This window comes from Oncorhynchus masou, chromosome 33 (genome assembly GCF_036934945.1).
Source record: "Oncorhynchus masou masou isolate Uvic2021 chromosome 33, UVic_Omas_1.1, whole genome shotgun sequence".
Classification (NCBI taxonomy): Eukaryota; Metazoa; Chordata; class Actinopteri; order Salmoniformes; family Salmonidae; genus Oncorhynchus; species Oncorhynchus masou.
This window is the reverse complement of record NC_088244.1, coordinates 2630752-2649892: the sequence shown is the minus strand read 5'-3', so window position 1 is coordinate 2649892 and position 19141 is coordinate 2630752. Positions and strand designations below refer to the sequence as shown.

Below are 19141 nucleotides of genomic sequence, written 5' to 3'. Positions count from 1 at the left end.
CATTATGGGGAGGTGGTTGCCGTATGCAGTGCATTATGGGGGAGGTGGTTGCCGTATGCAGTGCATTATGGGGGAGGTGGTTGCCATATGCAGTGCATTATGGGGGAGGTGGTTGCCGTATGCAGTGCATTATGGGGAGGTGGTTGCCGTATGCAGTGCATTATGGGGGAGGTGGTTGCCGTATGCAGTGCATTATGGGGGAGGTGGTTGCCGTATGCAGTGCATTATGGGGAGGTGGTTGCCGTATGCAGTGCATTATGGGGGAGGTGGTTGCCGTATGCAGTGCATTATGGGGGAGGTGGTTGCCGTATGCAGTGCATTATGGGGGAGGTGGTTGCCGTATGCAGTGCATTATGGGGGACGTGGCCTTATAGACGTGTACTGCTTCAGTATATACAGTGTATTCGGCAAGTATTCAGATCCCTTTCCTTTTTCCACATTTTAAGTTACAGCCTTATTCTAAAATGTATTAAATTAATGTTTTTCTTTATCAATCTACACACAATACCCCATAATGACAAAGCAAAAACAGGTTTTATGGTCAAAGGAATTGTCTGTAAAGACCTGAGACAGGATTGTGTCAAGGCACAGATCTGGGGAAGGGTACTAACAAAATTGTGCAGCATTGAAGGTCCCCAAGAACACAGTGGCCTCCATCATCAGTTCCTCTGTGGAGATGGGAGAACCTTCCAGAAGGACAACTATCTCTGCAGCACTCCACCAATCAGGCCTTTATGGTAGAGTGGCCAGACGGAAGCCCGCTTGGAGTTTGCCAAAAGGCACCTAAAGACTCTCAGACCACGAGAAACAAGATTCTCTGGTCTGATGAAACCAAGATTAAACTCTTTGGCCTGAATGCAAAGCATCACGTTTAGAGAAAACCTGGCACCGTCCCTACGGTGAAGCATGGTGGTGGCAGTATCATGCTGTTGGGGGATGTTTTTCAGCAACAGGGACTGGGACACTAATCAGGATTGAGAGAAAGATGAACGGAGCAAAGAACATCCTTGATGACAACCTTCTCAAGAGCGCTCAGGACCTCTGACTGGGGCGAAGGTTATGTCATTATGGGGTGTGTAGATTGATGAGGAAAAAAACAATTTAATCAATTTTAGAATAAAGCTGTAATGTAACAAAATGTGAAGAAGTCAAGGGGTCTGAATACATTCCGAATGCTCTGTATGTATATATACACAAGTATGTGGACACCTCTTCAAATTAGTGGATTCGGCTATTTTATCCACAACTGTTGCTGACAGGTGTATAATTTCGAGCACACAGCCATGCAATCTCCATAGACAAATATCGGCGGTAGAATGGCCTGAAGAACTCAGTGACTTTCAACGTGGCACCTTCATAAGATGCTACCTTTCCAACAACTCAGTTCATCAAATCTCTGCTCTGCTAAAGCTTCCCCGGTCAACTGGGGGTGCTGTTATTGTGAAGTGGAAACGTCTAGAAGCAACAACGGCTCAGCCGCAAAGTGGTAGGCCATACAAGCTCACAAAGAACTTGACTGAGCTGCACAGAGCCCTGACTTCAGCTCCATCGAACACCTTTTGGGATGAATTGTAACGCCGACAGCGAGCCGGGAGGCCTAATCACTTGTGGATGAATGGAAACAAGTCCCCGCAGCAATGTTCCAACATCTAGTGGAAAGCCTTCCCAGAAGAGTGGAGGCTGTTATAGCAGCATTGTTCCAACATCTAGTGGAAAGGCTTCCCAGAAGAGTGGAGGCTGTTATAGCAGCATTGTTCCAACATCTAGTGGAAAGCCTTCCCAGAAGAGTGGAGGCTGTTATAGCAGCAATGTTCCAACATCTAGTGGAAAGCCTTCCCAGAAGAGTGGAGGCTGTTATAGCAGCAACGTCCCAACATCTAGTGGAAAGCCTTCCCAGAAGAGTGGAGGCAGTTATAGCAGCAACGTCCCAACATCTAGTGGAAAGCCTTCCCAGAAGTGTGGAGGCTGTTATAGCAGCAATGTCCCAACATCTAGTGGAAAGCCTTCCCAGAAGAGTGGAGGCTGTTATAGCAGCAATGTCCCAACATCTTGTTGAAAGCCTTCACAGAAGAGTGGAGGCTGTTATAGCAGCAATGTCCCAACATCTAGTGGAAGGCCTTCCCTGAAGAGTGGAGGCTGTTATAGCAGCAATGTTCCTACATCTAGTGGAAAGCCTTCCCAGAAGAATGGAGGCTGTTATAGCAGCAATGTTCCTACATCTAGTGGAAAACCTTCCCAGAAGAGTGGAGGCTGTTGTAGCAGCAATGTTCCTACATCTAGTGGAAAACCTTCCCAGAAGAGTGGAGGCTGTTATAGCAGCAATGTCCCAACATCTAGTGGAAAGCCTTCCCAGAAGAGTGGAGGCTGTTATAGCAGCAATGTCCCAACATCTAGTGGAAAGCCTTCCCAGAAGAGTGGAGGCTGTTATAGCAGCAATGTCCCAACATCTAGGGAAAGCCTTCCCAGAAGAGTGGAGGCTGTTATAGCAGCAATGTCCCAACATCTAGTGGAAAGCCTTCCCAGAAGAGTGGAGGCTGTTATAGCAGCAATGTCCCAACATCTAGTGGAAAGCCTTCCCAGAAGAGTGGAGGCTGTTATAGCAGCAATGTTCCTACATCTAGTGGAAAGCCTTCCCAGAAGAGTGGAGGCTGTTATAGCAGCAATGTCCCAACATCTAGTGGAAAGCCTTCCCAGAAGAGTGGAGGCTGTTGTAGCAGCAATGTCCCAACATCTAGTGGAAAGCCTTCCCAGAAGAGTGGAGGCTGTTATAGCAGCAATGTCCCAACATCTAGTGGAATGCCTTCCCAGAAGAGTGGAGTCCTTCCCAGAAGAGAGGAGGCTGTTATAGCAGCAATGTTCCTATATCTAGTGGAAATCCTTCCCAGAAGAGTGGAGGCTGTTATAGCAGCAATGTTCCTATATCTAGTGGAAAGCCTTCCCAGAAGAGTGGAGGCTGTTATAGCAGCAATGTTCCTACATCTAGTGGAAAGCCTTCCCAGAAGAGTGGAGGCTGTTATAGCAGCAAAGGGGGGGGGGGGACCAACTCCATATTAATGCCCATGATTTTGCAATGAGATGTTGGATGAGCAGCTGTCCACGTACTTTTGGTCATGTAGTGTACGTGTCTGAAAGACAGGTCTATGTTTCTGGGTTATCTAACGATGTGATGTCCAATCAGATGCGAGGACAGTAGAGGGTCGTCCTTTATTATCCCTGCATACACTGTCAGCATTTACCTGACCTTTAGTCCTCCATTCACGCCTCCTCTCCTCTCCTCTCCTCTCCTCTCCTCTCCTCTCCTCTCCTCTCCTCTCCTCTCCTCTCCTCTCCTCTCCTCTCCTCTCCTCTCCTCTCCTCTCCTCTCCTATTCTATTCTATTCTATTCTATTCTGTACTGTTCTCTTCTCCTCTCTTTCAATACCATACCTACTCTGATTTTCCTGACTAAGATCCAATAATCTTTCCCCTCCATTCTGTTGTGTTCTTTTGTTTTCTACAGCACCAAGCCCATACGAAATGGCTCTACATTACCTTACCTCTCGATCACACAAGCAGCTCTCTCCTAAGTTTCCCTCCTATCTGATTGTTTTATTTGTCTTTGATAAGTCCAGACCGGTGACCTAGTTATTGTCCCAATGTCTGCTTTATGAGTGTTCCTAGAAGGGTGTTGCCACATGGAAGGCAACGTAGTCTGGTTCAGTTCTCCATGTGAACCAGCTGACTTAGATTGGCTTGTGATTATGCAACCCTCAAACCTTAACAAAATGTTTGTTTCCATGAATCTATATGGATATGTGCTGCTTTATTGGGGGAAAGTTTTAGTTACAGTACTACGACTCTGATATTTTACAGTACTACGACTCTGATATTTTACAGTACTACGACTCTGATACTTTACAGTACTAGGACTCTGATATTTTACAGTACTACGACTCTGATACTTTACAGTACTACGACTCTGATACTTTACAGTACTACGACTCTGATACTTTACAGTACTAGGACTCTGATACTTTACAGTACTACGACTCTGATACTTTACAGTACTATGACTCTGATATTTTACAGTACTACGACTCTGATACTTTACAGTACTAGGACTCTGATACTTTACAGTACTACGACTCTGATACTTTACAGTACTAGGACTCTGATATTTTACAGTACTACGACTCTGATACTTTACAGTACTAGGACTCTGATACTTTACAGTACTACGACTCTGATACTTTACAGTACTACGACTCTGATATTTTACAGTACTACGACTCTGATACTTTACAGTACTACGACTCTGATACTTTACAGTACTACGACTCTGATATTTTACAGTACTACGACTCTGATACTTTACAGTACTACGATTCTGATACTTTACAGTACTACGACTCTGATACTTTACAGTACTATGACTCTGATACTTTACATTTCTACTACTGTGATACTTTACAGTACTACGACTCTGATACTTTACAGTACTACGACTGTTATACTTTACAGTAATGGGACTCTGAGACTTTACAGTACTACGACTGTTATACTTTACAGTACTACTACTGTGATACTTTACAGTACTAGGACTCTGATACTTTACAGAATGGATCCCAGCCTGCGACCCAAAACAACGATGTCATAAAAGAGGCAAACGAAGCGGCCTTCTGGTCAGGCTCCGGAGACGGGCACATCGCGCGCCACTCCCTAGCATACTACTCGCCAATGTCCAGTCTCTTGACAACAAGGTTGATGAAATCCAAGCAAGGGTAGCATTCCAGAGGGACATCAGGGACTGTAACGTTCTTTGCTTCACGGAAACATGGCTCACTCGAGAGACGCTATCGGAGTCGGTGCAGCCAGCTGGTTTCTCCACGCATCGCGCCGACAGAATCAAACATCTTTCTGGTAAGAAGAGGTGCGGGGGCGTAAGCTTTATGGTTAACGAGACGTGGTGTGGTCACAACAACATACACAACAACATACATACTCAAGTCCTTCTGTTCACCTGATTTAGAATTCCTCACAATCAAATGTCGACCGCATTATCTACCAAGGGAATTCTCTTCGATTATAATCACAGCCGTATATATTCCCCCCCAAGCAGACACATCGATGGCCCTGAACGAACTTTATTTGACTCTTTGCAAACTGGAATCCATACATCCTGAGGCTGCATTCATTGTAGCTGGGGATTGTAACAAGGCTAGAATAGATAGACTCTGTTACATACCTGATGAAGGTGTAGACTCTGTTACATACCTGATGAAGGTGTAGACTCTGTTACATACCTGATGAAGGTGTAGACTCTGTTACATACCTGATGAAGGTGTAGACTCTGTTACATACCTGATGAAGGTGTAGACTCTGTTACATACCTGATGAAGGTGTAGACTCTGTTACATACATGATGAAGGTGTAGACTCTGTTACACACCTGATGAAGGTGTAGAATAGATAGACTCTGTTACATACCTGATGAAGGTGTAGACTCTGTTACATACCTGATGAAGGTGTAGACTCTGTTACATACCTGATGAAGGTGTAGACTCTGTTACATACCTGATGAAGGTGTAGAATAGATAGACTCTGTTACATACCTGATGAAGGTGTAGACTCTGTTACACACCTGATGAAGGTGTAGAATAGATAGACTCTGTTACATACCTGATGAAGGTGTAGACTCGGTTACATTCCTGATGAAGGTGTAGAATAGATAGACTCTGTTACATTCCCGATGAAGGTGTAGAATAGATAGACTTTGTTACATACCTGATGAAGGTGTAGACTCTGTTACATACCTGATGAAGGTGTAGAATACATAGACCCTGTTACTATAAGACAGGTTAGGTGTAGACCCGGTTTCTATACTTTTATTACTGCAAGCCAGGTACTATATGTACCATTTTCATTTTGAAAAGCTATTTAAAGTAGGATTTGATTTGTTATTTTTTGTTTTAAGGATATTGTTCTCAGAACACCTAGGCCTAAACTGTAGAAACATCCACCCCTCTCTCCTAAACTGTAGAAACATCCACCCCTCTCTCCTAAACTGTAGAAACATCCACCCCTCTCTCCTAAACTGATATAAACATCTCCTAAACTGTAGAAACATCCACCCCTCTCTCCTAAACTGATAGAAACATCCACCCCTCTCTCCTAAACTGATAGAAACATCCACCCCTCTCTCCTAAACTGATAGAAACATCCACCCCCTCTCTCCTAAACTGTTAGAAACATCCACCCCTCTCTCCTAAACTGATAGAAACATCCACCCCTCTCTCCTAAACTGTTAGAAACATCCACCCCTCTCTCCTAAACTGATAGAAACATCCACCCCTCTCTCCTAAACTGTTAGAAACATCCACCCCCTCTCTCCTAAACTGTTAGAAACATCCACCCCCTCTCTCCTAAACTGATAGAAACATCCACCCCTCTCTCCTAAACTGATAGAAACATCCACCCCTCTCTCCTAAACTGATAGAAACATTACCCCCTCTCTCCTAAACTGATAGAAACATCCACCCCCTCTCTCCTAAACTGATAGAAACATCCACCCCTCTCTCCTAAACTGTTAGAAACATCCACCCCTCTCTCCTAAACTGATAGAAACATCCACCCCTCTCTCCTAAACTGATAGAAACATCCACCCCTCTCTCCTAAACTGTTAGAAACATCCACCCCTCTCTCCTAAACTGATAGAAACATTACCCCCTCTCTCCTAAACTGATAGAAACATCCACCCCCTCTCTCCTAAACTGATAGAAACATCCACCCCTCTCTCCTAAACTGTTAGAAACATCCACCCCTCTCTCCTAAACTGATAGAAACATCCACCCCTCTCTCCTAAACTGATAGAAACATCCACCCCTCTCTCCTAAACTGTTAGAAACATCCACCCCTCTCTCCTAAACTGATAGAAACATCCACCCCTCTCTCCTAAACTGATAGAAACATCCACCCCTCTCTCCTAAACTGTTAGAAACATCCACCCCCTCTCTCCTAAACTGATAGAAACATCCACCCTCTCTCCTAAACTGAGAAACATCCACCCCTCTCTCCTAAACTGTTAGAAACATCCACCCCTCTCTCCTAAACTGATAGAAACATCCACCCCCTCTCTCCTAAACTGATAGAAACATCCACCCCTCTCTCCTAAACTGTTAGAAACATCCACCCCTCTCTCCTAAACTGATAGAAACATCCACCCCTCTCTCCTAAACTGATAGAAACATCCACCCCTCTCTCCTAAACTGATAGAAACATCCACCCCTCTCTCCTAAACTGATAGAAACATCCACCCCCTCTCTCCTAAACTGATAGAAACATCCACCCCTCTCTCCTAAACTGATAGAAACATCCACCCCTCTCTCCTAAACTGATAGAAACATCCACCCCTCTCTCCTAAACTGTTAGAAACATCCACCCCTCTCTCCTAAACTGATAGAAACATCCACCCCCTCTCTCCTAAACTGATAGAAACATCCACCCCCTCTCTCCTAAACTGTTAGAAACATCCACCCCTCTCTCCTAAACTGATAGAAACATCCACCCCTCTCTCCTAAACTGATAGAAACATCCAGCCCTCTCTCCTAAACTGTTAGAAACATCCACCCATCTCTCCTAAACTGATAGAAACATCCACCCCTCTCTCCTAAACTGTTAGAAACATCCACCCCTCTCTCCTAAACTGATAGAAACATCCACCCCTCTCTCCTAAACTGTTAGAAACATCCACCCCTCTCTCCTAAACTGATAGAAACATCCAGCCCTCTCTCCTAAACTGTTAGAAACATCCACCCCTCTCTCCTAAACTGATAGAAACATCCACCCCTCTCTCCTAAACTGTTAGAAACATCCACCCCTCTCTCCTAAACTGATAGAAACATCCACCCCTCTCTCCTAAACTGATAGAAACATCCACCCCTCTCTCCTAAACTGATAGAAACATCCACCCCTCTCTCCTAAACTGTTAGAAACATCCACCCCTCTCTCCCAGACTATCAGGAATTGGCCTGTTCAGGGTCCTGATTGGTCAGTGGCAGTTAGTGAACTTTGCACTTTTGAGATATGCACACCTTCCCCTGTTTTTTTTTCAGCAGTTTGTTTGTTCACATGTAAGGCCACTCCTTAGGATGACTGGCCTCTGACACCACTGTTCTCCTTAGGATGACTGGTATCTGACACCACTGTTCTCCTTAGGATGACTGGTATCTGACACCACTGTTCTCCTTAGGATGACTGTTATCTGACACCACTGGCCTCCTTAGGATGACTGGTATCTGACACCACTGTTCTCCTTAGGATGACTGGTATCTGACACCACTGTTCTCCTTAGGATGACTGGTATCTGACACCACTGGCCTCCTTAGGATGACTGTTATCTGACACCACTGGCCTCCTTAGGATGACTGGTATCTGACACCACTGTTCTCCTTAGGATGACTGGTATCTGACACCACTGGCCTCCTTAGGATGACTGTTATCTGACACCACTGGCCTCCTTAGGATGACTGGTCTCTGACACCACTGGCCTCCTTAGGATGACTGGTCTCTGACACCACTGTTCTCCTTAGGATGACTGGTATCTGACACCCTGTTCTCCTTAGGATGACTGGTATCTGACACCACTGTTCTCCTTAGGATGACTGGTATCTGACACCACTGTTCTCCTTAGGATGACTGGTATCTGACACCACCGTTCTCCTTAGGATGACTGGTCTCAGACACCACTGGTCTCCTTAGGATGACTGTTATCTGACACTACTGTTCTCCTTAGGATGACTGGTATCTGACACCACTGTTCTCCTTAGGATGACTGGTCTCTGACACCACTGTTCTCCTTAGGATGACTGGTCTCTGACACCACTGTTCTCCTTAGGATGACTGGTATCTGACACCCTGTTCTCCTTAGGATGACTGGTATCTGACACCACTGTTCTCCTTAGGATGACTGGTATCTGACACCACTGTTCTCCTTAGGATGACTGGTATCTGACACCACTGTTCTCCTTAGGATGACTGTTATCTGACACCTTAGGATGACTGGTCTCTGACACCACTGGCCTCCTTAGGATGACTGGTATCTAACACCCTGTTCTCCTTAGGATGACTGGTATCTGACACCACTGTTCTCCTTAGGATGACTGGTATCTGACACCACTGTTCTCCTTAGGATGACTGGTATCTGACACCACCGTTCTCCTTAGGATGACTGGTCTCAGACACCACTGGTCTCCTTAGGATGACTGTTATCTGACACTACTGTTCTCCTTAGGATGACTGGTATCTGACACCACTGTTCTCCTTAGGATGACTGGTCTCTGACACCACTGTTCTCCTTAGGATGACTGGTCTCTGACACCACTGTTCTCCTTAGGATGACTGGTATCTGACACCCTGTTCTCCTTAGGATGACTGGTATCTGACACCACTGTTCTCCTTAGGATGACTGGTATCTGACACCACTGTTCTCCTTAGGATGACTGGTATCTGACACCACTGTTCTCCTTAGGATGACTGTTATCTGACACCTTAGGATGACTGGTCTCTGACACCACTGGCCTCCTTAGGATGACTGGTCTCTGACACCACACAACACTGTTCGTTGCCCTCCTCTCCGATCAGAGAGAGAGACATTCCTGTTGCCAGATGAGTCCAAATAGCTGGTCAGGAAGAATAGGGAGATTTTACCTCAGAAAGACTGACGATTCAGGATAGGAGTCCTTGACACAGCATAAGCCTAGTCCTGAAGTGACAATCCAAAAGTAATATGTTTAGTGTGTAATGTTCACTATATAGGGGTTTAGTTCTGTAAATACTTCATTCCACTTGTTCAATAGCTAGCATACGTTCATTCATATTTAATTCAGTTTGAATATCCCTGTTTGTCTACCAGTTGAGGTCCTGCTGTGCTGCGCCCATCTGCTATTTGACATCTATTAAAGCCTTGTTCACATTGCCAGTTTGATGTGAATCAAAAATCTGATTTAGTTTTTTGCATATCCGATTCGGATCTGTTCATTTTTTCCTGCAGTCTGAACGGCCCAAAAAAAATCAACATTGTAACATAGTAATTGTAACATAGTGTCGTGTCTTTGGCTATGCCGGATTAAGTGATATTAGTTATTATCTGAATAATTCTGACATTGGACCGTCGTCCACGTCTTTGGAACAGGAGGTTATATTGTCGCCAAGGCTTTATATAGTGGAGGGAGAAGGGTGTGTCTGAATAGTTTTATAGCCCATGTCTCTTCACAGGGGCCACTGATTGAGCAGAGCCCTAACCTTATGAAAACCCAAATCTCTCATTTGGAAGCTAAAATTACATTTAATCTTTTCAGCAATCATTTTATATTCAAACATTTAAATTGAACAACAGTTCCATGTGAATCTGATAACTACAATGTGTAGACTTTCCACTGTAGAGTTTATGTCCTCCTATTATTGATGAGAATGTCTCAGATGACAACCGAACTGACATGATATTCATTAAGTACCACCGCATATGTTCAATTGGTCGGATTACCAGAATATAGTTCATTTCCCCCCACCTTCTGATGTTCCCAGAATCTCTATGTTAACCAAGGGGTTTTCACATTTCACATCAGTAAGGTGGAGAGAGATTAAAAAGGGGGGAAGAGGTATTTATGACTGTCATAAACCTACCCCTCAGGCCAACGTCATGACAATAGTAATTTAACATAGTAATTGTAACATAGTAATTGTAACATAGTAATTTAACATAGTAATTGTAACATAGTAATTGTTCTGTGATATAACAGTCTCTGGAAACCTGTGCTATCTTGTTCCAGCTCTACTACCATGTCTAAGGCCACAGCTCCCTGTGCTGTCCTTTGTATGATGTATTGACCATCTCTGTGCTGTCCTTTGTATGATATATTGACCGTCTCTGTGCTGTCTTGTGTCTCTTCCAGGTTTGCCACCATGTCTAAGGCCACAGCGAACAAGCTGCACTGGCGTTCCAAGGTGCAGGAGAGTTTTGTTCCCCTGGGAGACGGGTCTGGAGAGCTGGGTGTTGCCATCGGGGGCGGCGCTGACTACGGAGAATTCCCTTTCGTCACCGCAGCACCGGGAGGTTGGGCCACGGTGGATGATGTCATACTGGAGATCGGGGGCACGCCAGTCCTGGGCATGACGCTAGGAGACGTGAGAGGGGTCCTCAACTCATGCCCCCATCCCATACGGATTAAAACGGTCTCTCCAGGTACCGGAATTGACTTACAAAACATCACTTTATAGCTCTCCAGAGCCCGTCTTCATAAAGTGTCTTTAGGTAGGATTGCTGATCTATGGTCAGTTTTGTCTTTTAGATCATAATGGATCAGATTACATGGAGAGGAGGACCTGATCCTAGATCATAATGAATCAGATTACATGGAGAGGGGGGACTGATCCTAGATCATAATGAATCAGATTACATGGAGAGGGGGGACTGATCCTAGATCATAATGAATCAGATTACATGGAGAGAGGGACCTGATCCTAGATCATAATGAATCAGATTACATGGAGAAGGGGGGGGGCCTGATCCGAGATCATAATGAATCAGATTACATGGAGAGGGGGGGCCTGATCCTATATCATAATGAATCAGATTACATGGAGAGGAGGACCTGATTCTAGATCATAATGAATCAGATTACATGGAGAGGAGGGGACCTGATCCTAGATCATAATGAATCAGATTACATGGAGAGGGGGGGCCTGATCCTATATCATAATGGATCAGATTACATGGAGAGGAGGACCTGATCCTAGATCATAATGAATCAGATTACATGGAGAGGAGGGGACCTGATCCTAGATCATAATGAATCAGATTACATGGAGAGGGGGACCTGATCCTAGATCATAATGAATCAGATTACATGGAGAGGGACCTGATCCTAGATCATAATGAATCAGATTACATGGAGAGGGACCTGATCCTAGATCATAATGAATCAGATTACATGGAGAGGGGGACCTGATCCTAGATCATAATGAATCAGATTACATGGAGAGGGGGACCTGATCCTTGATCATAATGAATCAGATTACATGGAGAGGGGGACCTGATCCTAGATCATAATGAATCAGATTACATGGAGAGGGGGACCTGATCCTAGATCATAATGAATCAGATTACATGGAGAGGGGGGGACTGATCCTAGATCATAATGAATCAGATTACATGGAGAGGGGGACCTGATCCTAGATCATAATGAATCAGATTACATGGAGAGGAGACCTGATCCTAGATCATAATGAATCAGATTACATGGAGAGGAGGACCTGATCCTAGATCATAATGAATCAGATTACATGGAGAGGGGGGACCTGATCCTAGATCATAATGAATCAGATTACATGTAGAGAGGAGACCTGATCCTAGATCAGCACTTCTAGACCTACTCTGAGACACGTTATGAATACAGACCTAGTTCTCTGGCAATTCAATTACAGACTATCTTTTCCCTCTGAAGCACCAACAACATACAGATGCAGGATCTTAATTTGATCTCCCTGTTGCAGGAGAACTTTCTTGCAATGCAGGATCTTTAAACATTTTTAAAGATTTGAGGTTTTAAAAGGCTTCTCAAATTTGTAATTTCCACTTTCCAGACTAGATGTTCCCTTATGAAAATGTGTCATCCATACACAGCTGTCCGTTATTTATAATCCACATTTTAATTCTAATTCATTCTTATTTTTTTCCTGCTGTAGCAAACTGGCTCAATTTAAGATCCTACATGTGTAGTGATGTAGCTGTATGGGTGGTAAAGCTGACCCAGCAGTAAACTACACACTTCATTAACAACAGGATTCTCCGAGCAGACTCCTCTGATGGGATGTGTTTATTAGTTGGCTGACAGCCATTTCTTCCTAGCTGGCCTCTACATTCCATTAAAGAGTACACTCTGCAGTTCAGACAATAACAAAGCAGCCCCCCACCACTCATTTGGTAAATATCCCAAGGAGGCTATACAGTGTTTGTTTACTACTGTACTGTACTACTGTACTACTGTCCTGTACTACTGTACTACTGTACTACTGTCCTGTACTACTGTACTACTGTACTGTACTACTGTACTACTGTCCTGTACTGCTGTCCTGTACTACTGTCCTGTACTACCGTCCTGTACTACTGTACTGCTGTCCTGTACTACTGTACTACTGTCCTGTACTACTGTCCTGTACTACTGTCCTGTACTACTGTCCTGTACTACTGTCCTGTACTACTGTACTACTGTCCTGTACTACTGTCCTGTACTACTGTCCTGTACTACTGTACTACTGTCCTGTACTACTGTCCTGTACTACTGTCCTGTACTACTGTCCTGTACTGCTGTCCTGTACTACTGTACTACTGTCCTGTACTACTGTCCTGTACTACTGTACTACTGTCCTGTACTACTGTCCTGTACTGCTATCCTGTACTACTGTACTACTGTCCTGTACTACTGTCCTGTACTACTGTACTGCTGTCCTGTACTACTGTCCTGTACTACTGTACTACTGTACTACTGTCCTGTACTACTGTCCTGTACTGCTGTCCTGTACTACTGTACTACTGTCCTGTACTACTGTCCTGTACTGCTGTCCTGTACTACTGTACTACTGTCCTGTACTGCTATCCTGTACTACTGTACTACTGTCCTGTACTACTGTCCTGTACTACTGTACTGCTGTCCTGTACTACTGTCCTGTACTACTGTACTACTGTACTACTGTCCTGTACTACTGTCCTGTACTACTGTCCTGTACTGCTGTCCTGTACTACTGTCCTGTACTACTGTCCTGTACTACTGTCCTGTACTACTGTCCTCTACTACTGTCCTGTACTACTGTACTGCTGTCCTGTACTACTGTCCTGTACTACTGTCCTGTACTACTGTACTGCTGTCCTGTACTACTGTACTACTGTCCTGTACTGCTGTCCTGTACTACTGTACTGCTGTCCTGTACTACTGTACTGTACTACTGTACTACTGTCCTGTACTACTGTCCTGTACTGCTGTCCTGTACTACTGTACTGCTGTCCTGTACTACTGTACTGCTGTCCTGTACTACTGTCCTGTACTACTGTACTGCTGTCCTGTACTACTGTACTACTGTCCTGTACTGCTGTCCTGCTGTCCTGTACTACTGTCCTGTACTACTGTCCTGTACTACCGTCCTGTACTACTGTCCTCTACTACTGTACTGTACTACTGTCCTGTACTACTGTACTGCTGTCCTGTACTACTGTCCTGTACTACTGTCCTGTACTACTGTCCTCTACTACTGTACTGTACTACTGTCCTCTACTACTGTACTGTACTACCGTCCTGTACTACTGTACTGCTGTCCTGTACTGCTGTCCTGTACTACTGTACTACTGTCCTGTACTGCTGTCCTGTACTACTGTCCTGTACTACTGCCCTGTACTACCGTCCTGTACTACTGTCCTCTACTACTGTACTCTACTACCGTCCTGTACTACTGTACTGCTGTCCTGTACTACTGTCCTGTACTACTGTCCTGTACTACTGTACTACTGTCCTGTACTACCGTCCTGTACTACTGTACTGCTGTCCTGTACTACTGTACTACTGTCCTGTACTGCTGTCCTGTGCTACTGTCCTGTGCTACTGTCCTGTACTACTGTCCTGTACTACTGTCCTGTACTACCGTCCTGTACTACTGTACTGCTGTCCTGTACTACTGTACTGCTGTCCTGTACTACTGTCCTGTACTACTGTCCTGTACTGCTGTTCTGTACTACTATACTGTACTACCGTCCTGTACTACTCTACTACCGTCCTGTACTACTGTCCTGCTGTCCTGTACTACTGTCCTGTACTACTGTCCTGTACTGCTGTCCTGTACTACTGTACTGCTGTCCTGTACTGCTGTCCTGTACTACTGTCCTGCTGTCCTGTACTACTGTCCTGTACTACTGTACTGCTGTCCTGTACTACTGTCCTGTACTACCGTCCTGTACTACTGTACTGCTGTCCTGTACTACTGTACTACTGTCCTGTACTACCGTCCTGTACTACTGTACTGCTGTCCTGTACTACTGTACTACTGTCCTGTACTACTGTACTGTACTACTGTCCTGTACTACTGTCCTGTACTGCTGTCCTGTACTACTGTACTGTACTACCGTCCTGTACTACTCTACTACCGTCCTGTACTACTGTCCTGCTGTCCTGTACTACTGTCCTGTACTACTGTCCTGTACTGCTGTCCTGTACTACTGTACTGCTGTCCTGTACTGCTGTCCTGTACTACTGTCCTGCTGTCCTGTACTACTGTCCTGTACTACTGTCCTGCTGTCCTGTACTACTGTCCTGTACTACTGTACTACTGTCCTGTACTACTGTCCTGTACTACTGTCCTGTACTACTGTCCTGTACTGCTGTCCTGTACTACTGTCCTGCTGTCCTGTACTACTGTCCTGTACTACTGTACTACTGTCCTGTACTACTGTCCTGCTGTCCTGTACTACTGTCCTGTACTACTGTCCTGCTGTCCTGTACTACTGTCCTGTACTACTGTACTACTGTCCTGTACTACTGTCCTGTACTACTGTCCTGTACTGCTGTCCTGTACTGCTGTCCTGTACTACTGTCCTGCTGTCCTGTACTACTGTCCTGTACTACTGTACTACTGTCCTGTACTACTGTCCTGTACTACTGTCCTGTACTACTGTCCTGTACTGCTGTCCTGTACTACTGTACTGCTGTCCTGTACTACTGTACTACTGTCCTGTACTACTGTCCTGCTGTCCTGTACTACTGTACTACTGTACTGCTGTCCTGTACTACTGTCCTGTACTGCTGTCCTGTACTACTGTACTGCTGTCCTGTACTACTGTCCTGTACTACTGTCCTGCTGTCCTGTACTACTGTACTACTGTACTACTGTCCTGTACTACTGTACTGCTGTCCTGTACTACTGTCCTGTACTACCGTCCTGGACTACTGTCCTGTACTACCGTCCTGGACTACTGTACTGCTGTCCTGTACTACTGTACTACTGTCCTGTACTACTGTACTACTGTCCTGTACTACTGTCCTGTACTACCGTCCTGGACTACTGTCCTGTACTACTGTACTACTGTCCTGTACTGCTGTCCTGTACTACTGTCCTGTACTACTGTCCTGTACTACCGTCCTGGACTACTGTCCTGTACTACCGTCCTGGACTACTGTCCTGTACTACTGTACTACTGTCCTGTACTACCGTCCTGGACTACTGTCCTGTACTACCGTCCTGGACTACTGTCCTGTACTACTGTACTACTGTCCTGTACTGCTGTCCTGTACTACTGTCCTGTACTACTGTCCTGTACTACTGTCCTGTACTACTGTCCTGTACTACTGTACTGCTGTCCTGTACTACTGTACTACTGTCCTGTACTACTGTACTACTGTCCTGTACTACTGTCCTGTACTACCGTCCTGGACTACTGTCCTGTACTACCGTCCTGTACTACTGTCCTGTACTACTGTACTACTGTCCTGTACTGCTGTCCTGTACTACTGTCCTGTACTACCGTCCTGGACTACTGTCCTCTACTACTGTACTGTACTACTGTCCTGTACTGCTGTCCTGTACTACTGTCCTGTACTACTGTCCTGTACTATTGTCCTGTACTACTGTACTACTGTCCTGTACTGCTGTCCTGTACTACTGTCCTGTACTGCTGTCCTGTACTGCTGTCCTGTACTACTGTCCTGTACTACTGTCCTGTACTGCTGTTCTGTACTACTGTCCTGTACTACTGTCCTGTACTGCTGTCCTGTACTACTGTCCTGTACTACTGTCCTGTACTGCTGTCCTGTACTACTGCACTACTGTCCTGTACTACTGTACTGCTGTCCTGTACTACTGTCCTGTACTACTGTACTGCTGTCCTGTACTGCTGTCCTGTACTACTGTCCTGTACTACTGTACTACTGTCCTGTACTACTGTCCTGTACTACTGTACTACTGTCCTGTAGTACTGTCCTGTACTACTGTACTACTGTCCTGTACTACCGTCCTGTACTACCGTCCTGTACTACTGTACTACTGTCCTGTACTACTGTCCTGTACTACTGTACTACTGTCCTGTAGTACTGTCCTGTACTACTGTACTACTGTCCTGTACTACTGTACTACTGTCCTGTACTACTGTCCTGTACTACTGTACTACTGTCCTGTACTACTGTCCTGTACAACTGTACTGTACTACTCTACTGTACTACTGTACTACTGTACTGTCCTGTACTACTGTACTACTGTCCTGTACTACTGTACTACTGTCCTGTACTACTGTCCTGTACTACTGTAATACTGTCCTGTAATACTGTACTGTACTACTGTCCTGTACTGCTGTCCTGTACTACTGTACTACTGTCCTGTAATACTGTACTGTACTACTGTCCTGTACTACTGTACTACTGTCCTGTACTACTGTCCTGTCCTACTGTCCTGTCCTACTGTCCTGTCCTACTGTCCTGTACTACTGTCCTGTACTACTGTACTACTGTCCTGTACTACTGTACTACTGTCATGTACTACTGTACTGTACTACTGTCCTGTACTACTGTACTACTGTCCTGTACTACTGTACTACTGTCCTGTACTACTGTCCTGTACTACTGTCCTGTACTGCTCTCCTGTACTACTGTACTACTGTACTACTGTCCTGTACTACTGTCCTGTACTACTGTCCTGTACTACTCTCCTGTACTACTGTCCTGTACTGCTCTCCTGTACTACTGTACTACTGTACTACTGTCCTGTACTACTGTCCTGTACTACTGTCCTGTACTACTGTACTACTGTACTGTACTACTGTCCTGTACTACTGTCCTGTACTACTGTCCTGTACTACTGTCCTGTACTACTGTACTACTGTACTACTGTCCTGTACTACTGTCCTGTACTACTCTCCTGTACTACTGTCCTGTACTACTGTACTGTACTACTGTACTGTACTGCTCTCCTGTACTACTGTCCTGTACTGCTGTCCTGTACTGCTGTACTGTACTACTGTACTGTACTACTGTCCTGCTGTCCTGTACTGCTGTCCTGTACTACTGTCCTGTACTACTGTACTACTGTCCTGTACTGCTGTCCTGTACTACTGTCCTGTACTACTGTACTACTGTACTACTGTACTACTGTCCTGTACTGCTGTCCTGTACTACTGTCCTGTACTACTGTACTACTGTACTACTGTCCTGTACTACTGTCCTGTACTATTGTCCTGTACTACTGTACTACTGTCCTGTACTGCTGTTCTGTACTGCTGTCCTGTACTACTGTCCTGTACTACTGTCCTGTACTGCTGTTCTGTACTGCTGTCCTGTACTACCGTCCTGTACTGCTGTCCTGTACTACTGTACTGCTGTCCTGTACTGCTGTCCTGTACTACTGTCCTGTACTACTGTAGTACTGTCCTGTACTACTGTCCTGTACTACTGTGCTGTACTGCTGTCCTGTACTACTGTACTACTGTCCTGTACTACTGTCCTGTACTACTGTACTACTGTCCTGTACTACCGTCCTGTACTACTGTACTACTGTCCTGTACTACTGTACTACTGTCCTGTACTACTGTCCTGTACTACTGTACTACTGTCCTGTACTACTGTCCTGTACTACTGTACTGTACTACTCTACTGTACTACTGTACTACTGTACTGTCCTGTACTACTGTCCTGTACTACTGTCCTGTACTACTGTACTACTGTCCTGTACTACTGTCCTGTACTACTGTCCTGTACTACTGTACTACTCTACTGTACTACTGTACTGTCCTGTACTACTGTCCTGTACTACTGTCCTGTACTACTGTCCTGTACTACTCTACTGTACTACTGTCCTGTACTACTGTCCTGTACTACTCTACTGTACTACTGTACTACTGTACTACTCTACTGTACTACTGTACTACTGTACTGTCCTGTACTACTGTACTGTACTACTGTCCTGTGCTACTGTCCTGTACTACTGTCCTGTGCTACTGTCCTGTACTACTGTACTACTGTCCTGTACTACTGTACTACTGTCCTGTACTACTGTCCTGTACTACTGTCCTGTACTACTGTACTGTACTACTGTACTACTGTCCTGTGCTACTGTCCTGTGCTACTGTCCTGTACTAC

General features: G+C 45.1%; 1 protein-coding gene across 5 annotated transcripts in view; it reads left to right on the top strand.

Moving 5' to 3' along the window:
- LOC135527680 (membrane-associated guanylate kinase, WW and PDZ domain-containing protein 2-like) overlaps positions 1-19141 on the top strand; it is a 135142-nt gene that overhangs the window by 8589 nt on the left and 107412 nt on the right. For all 5 annotated transcript variants that reach the window (XM_064956171.1, XM_064956170.1, XM_064956169.1 and 2 more), the window contains exon 2: positions 10928-11217. In XM_064956171.1, coding sequence (XP_064812243.1) covers positions 10938-11217 — 280 coding nt within the window. In that variant the 5' untranslated portion in view covers positions 10928-10937. The remainder of the gene's footprint in view (positions 1-10927; positions 11218-19141) is intronic.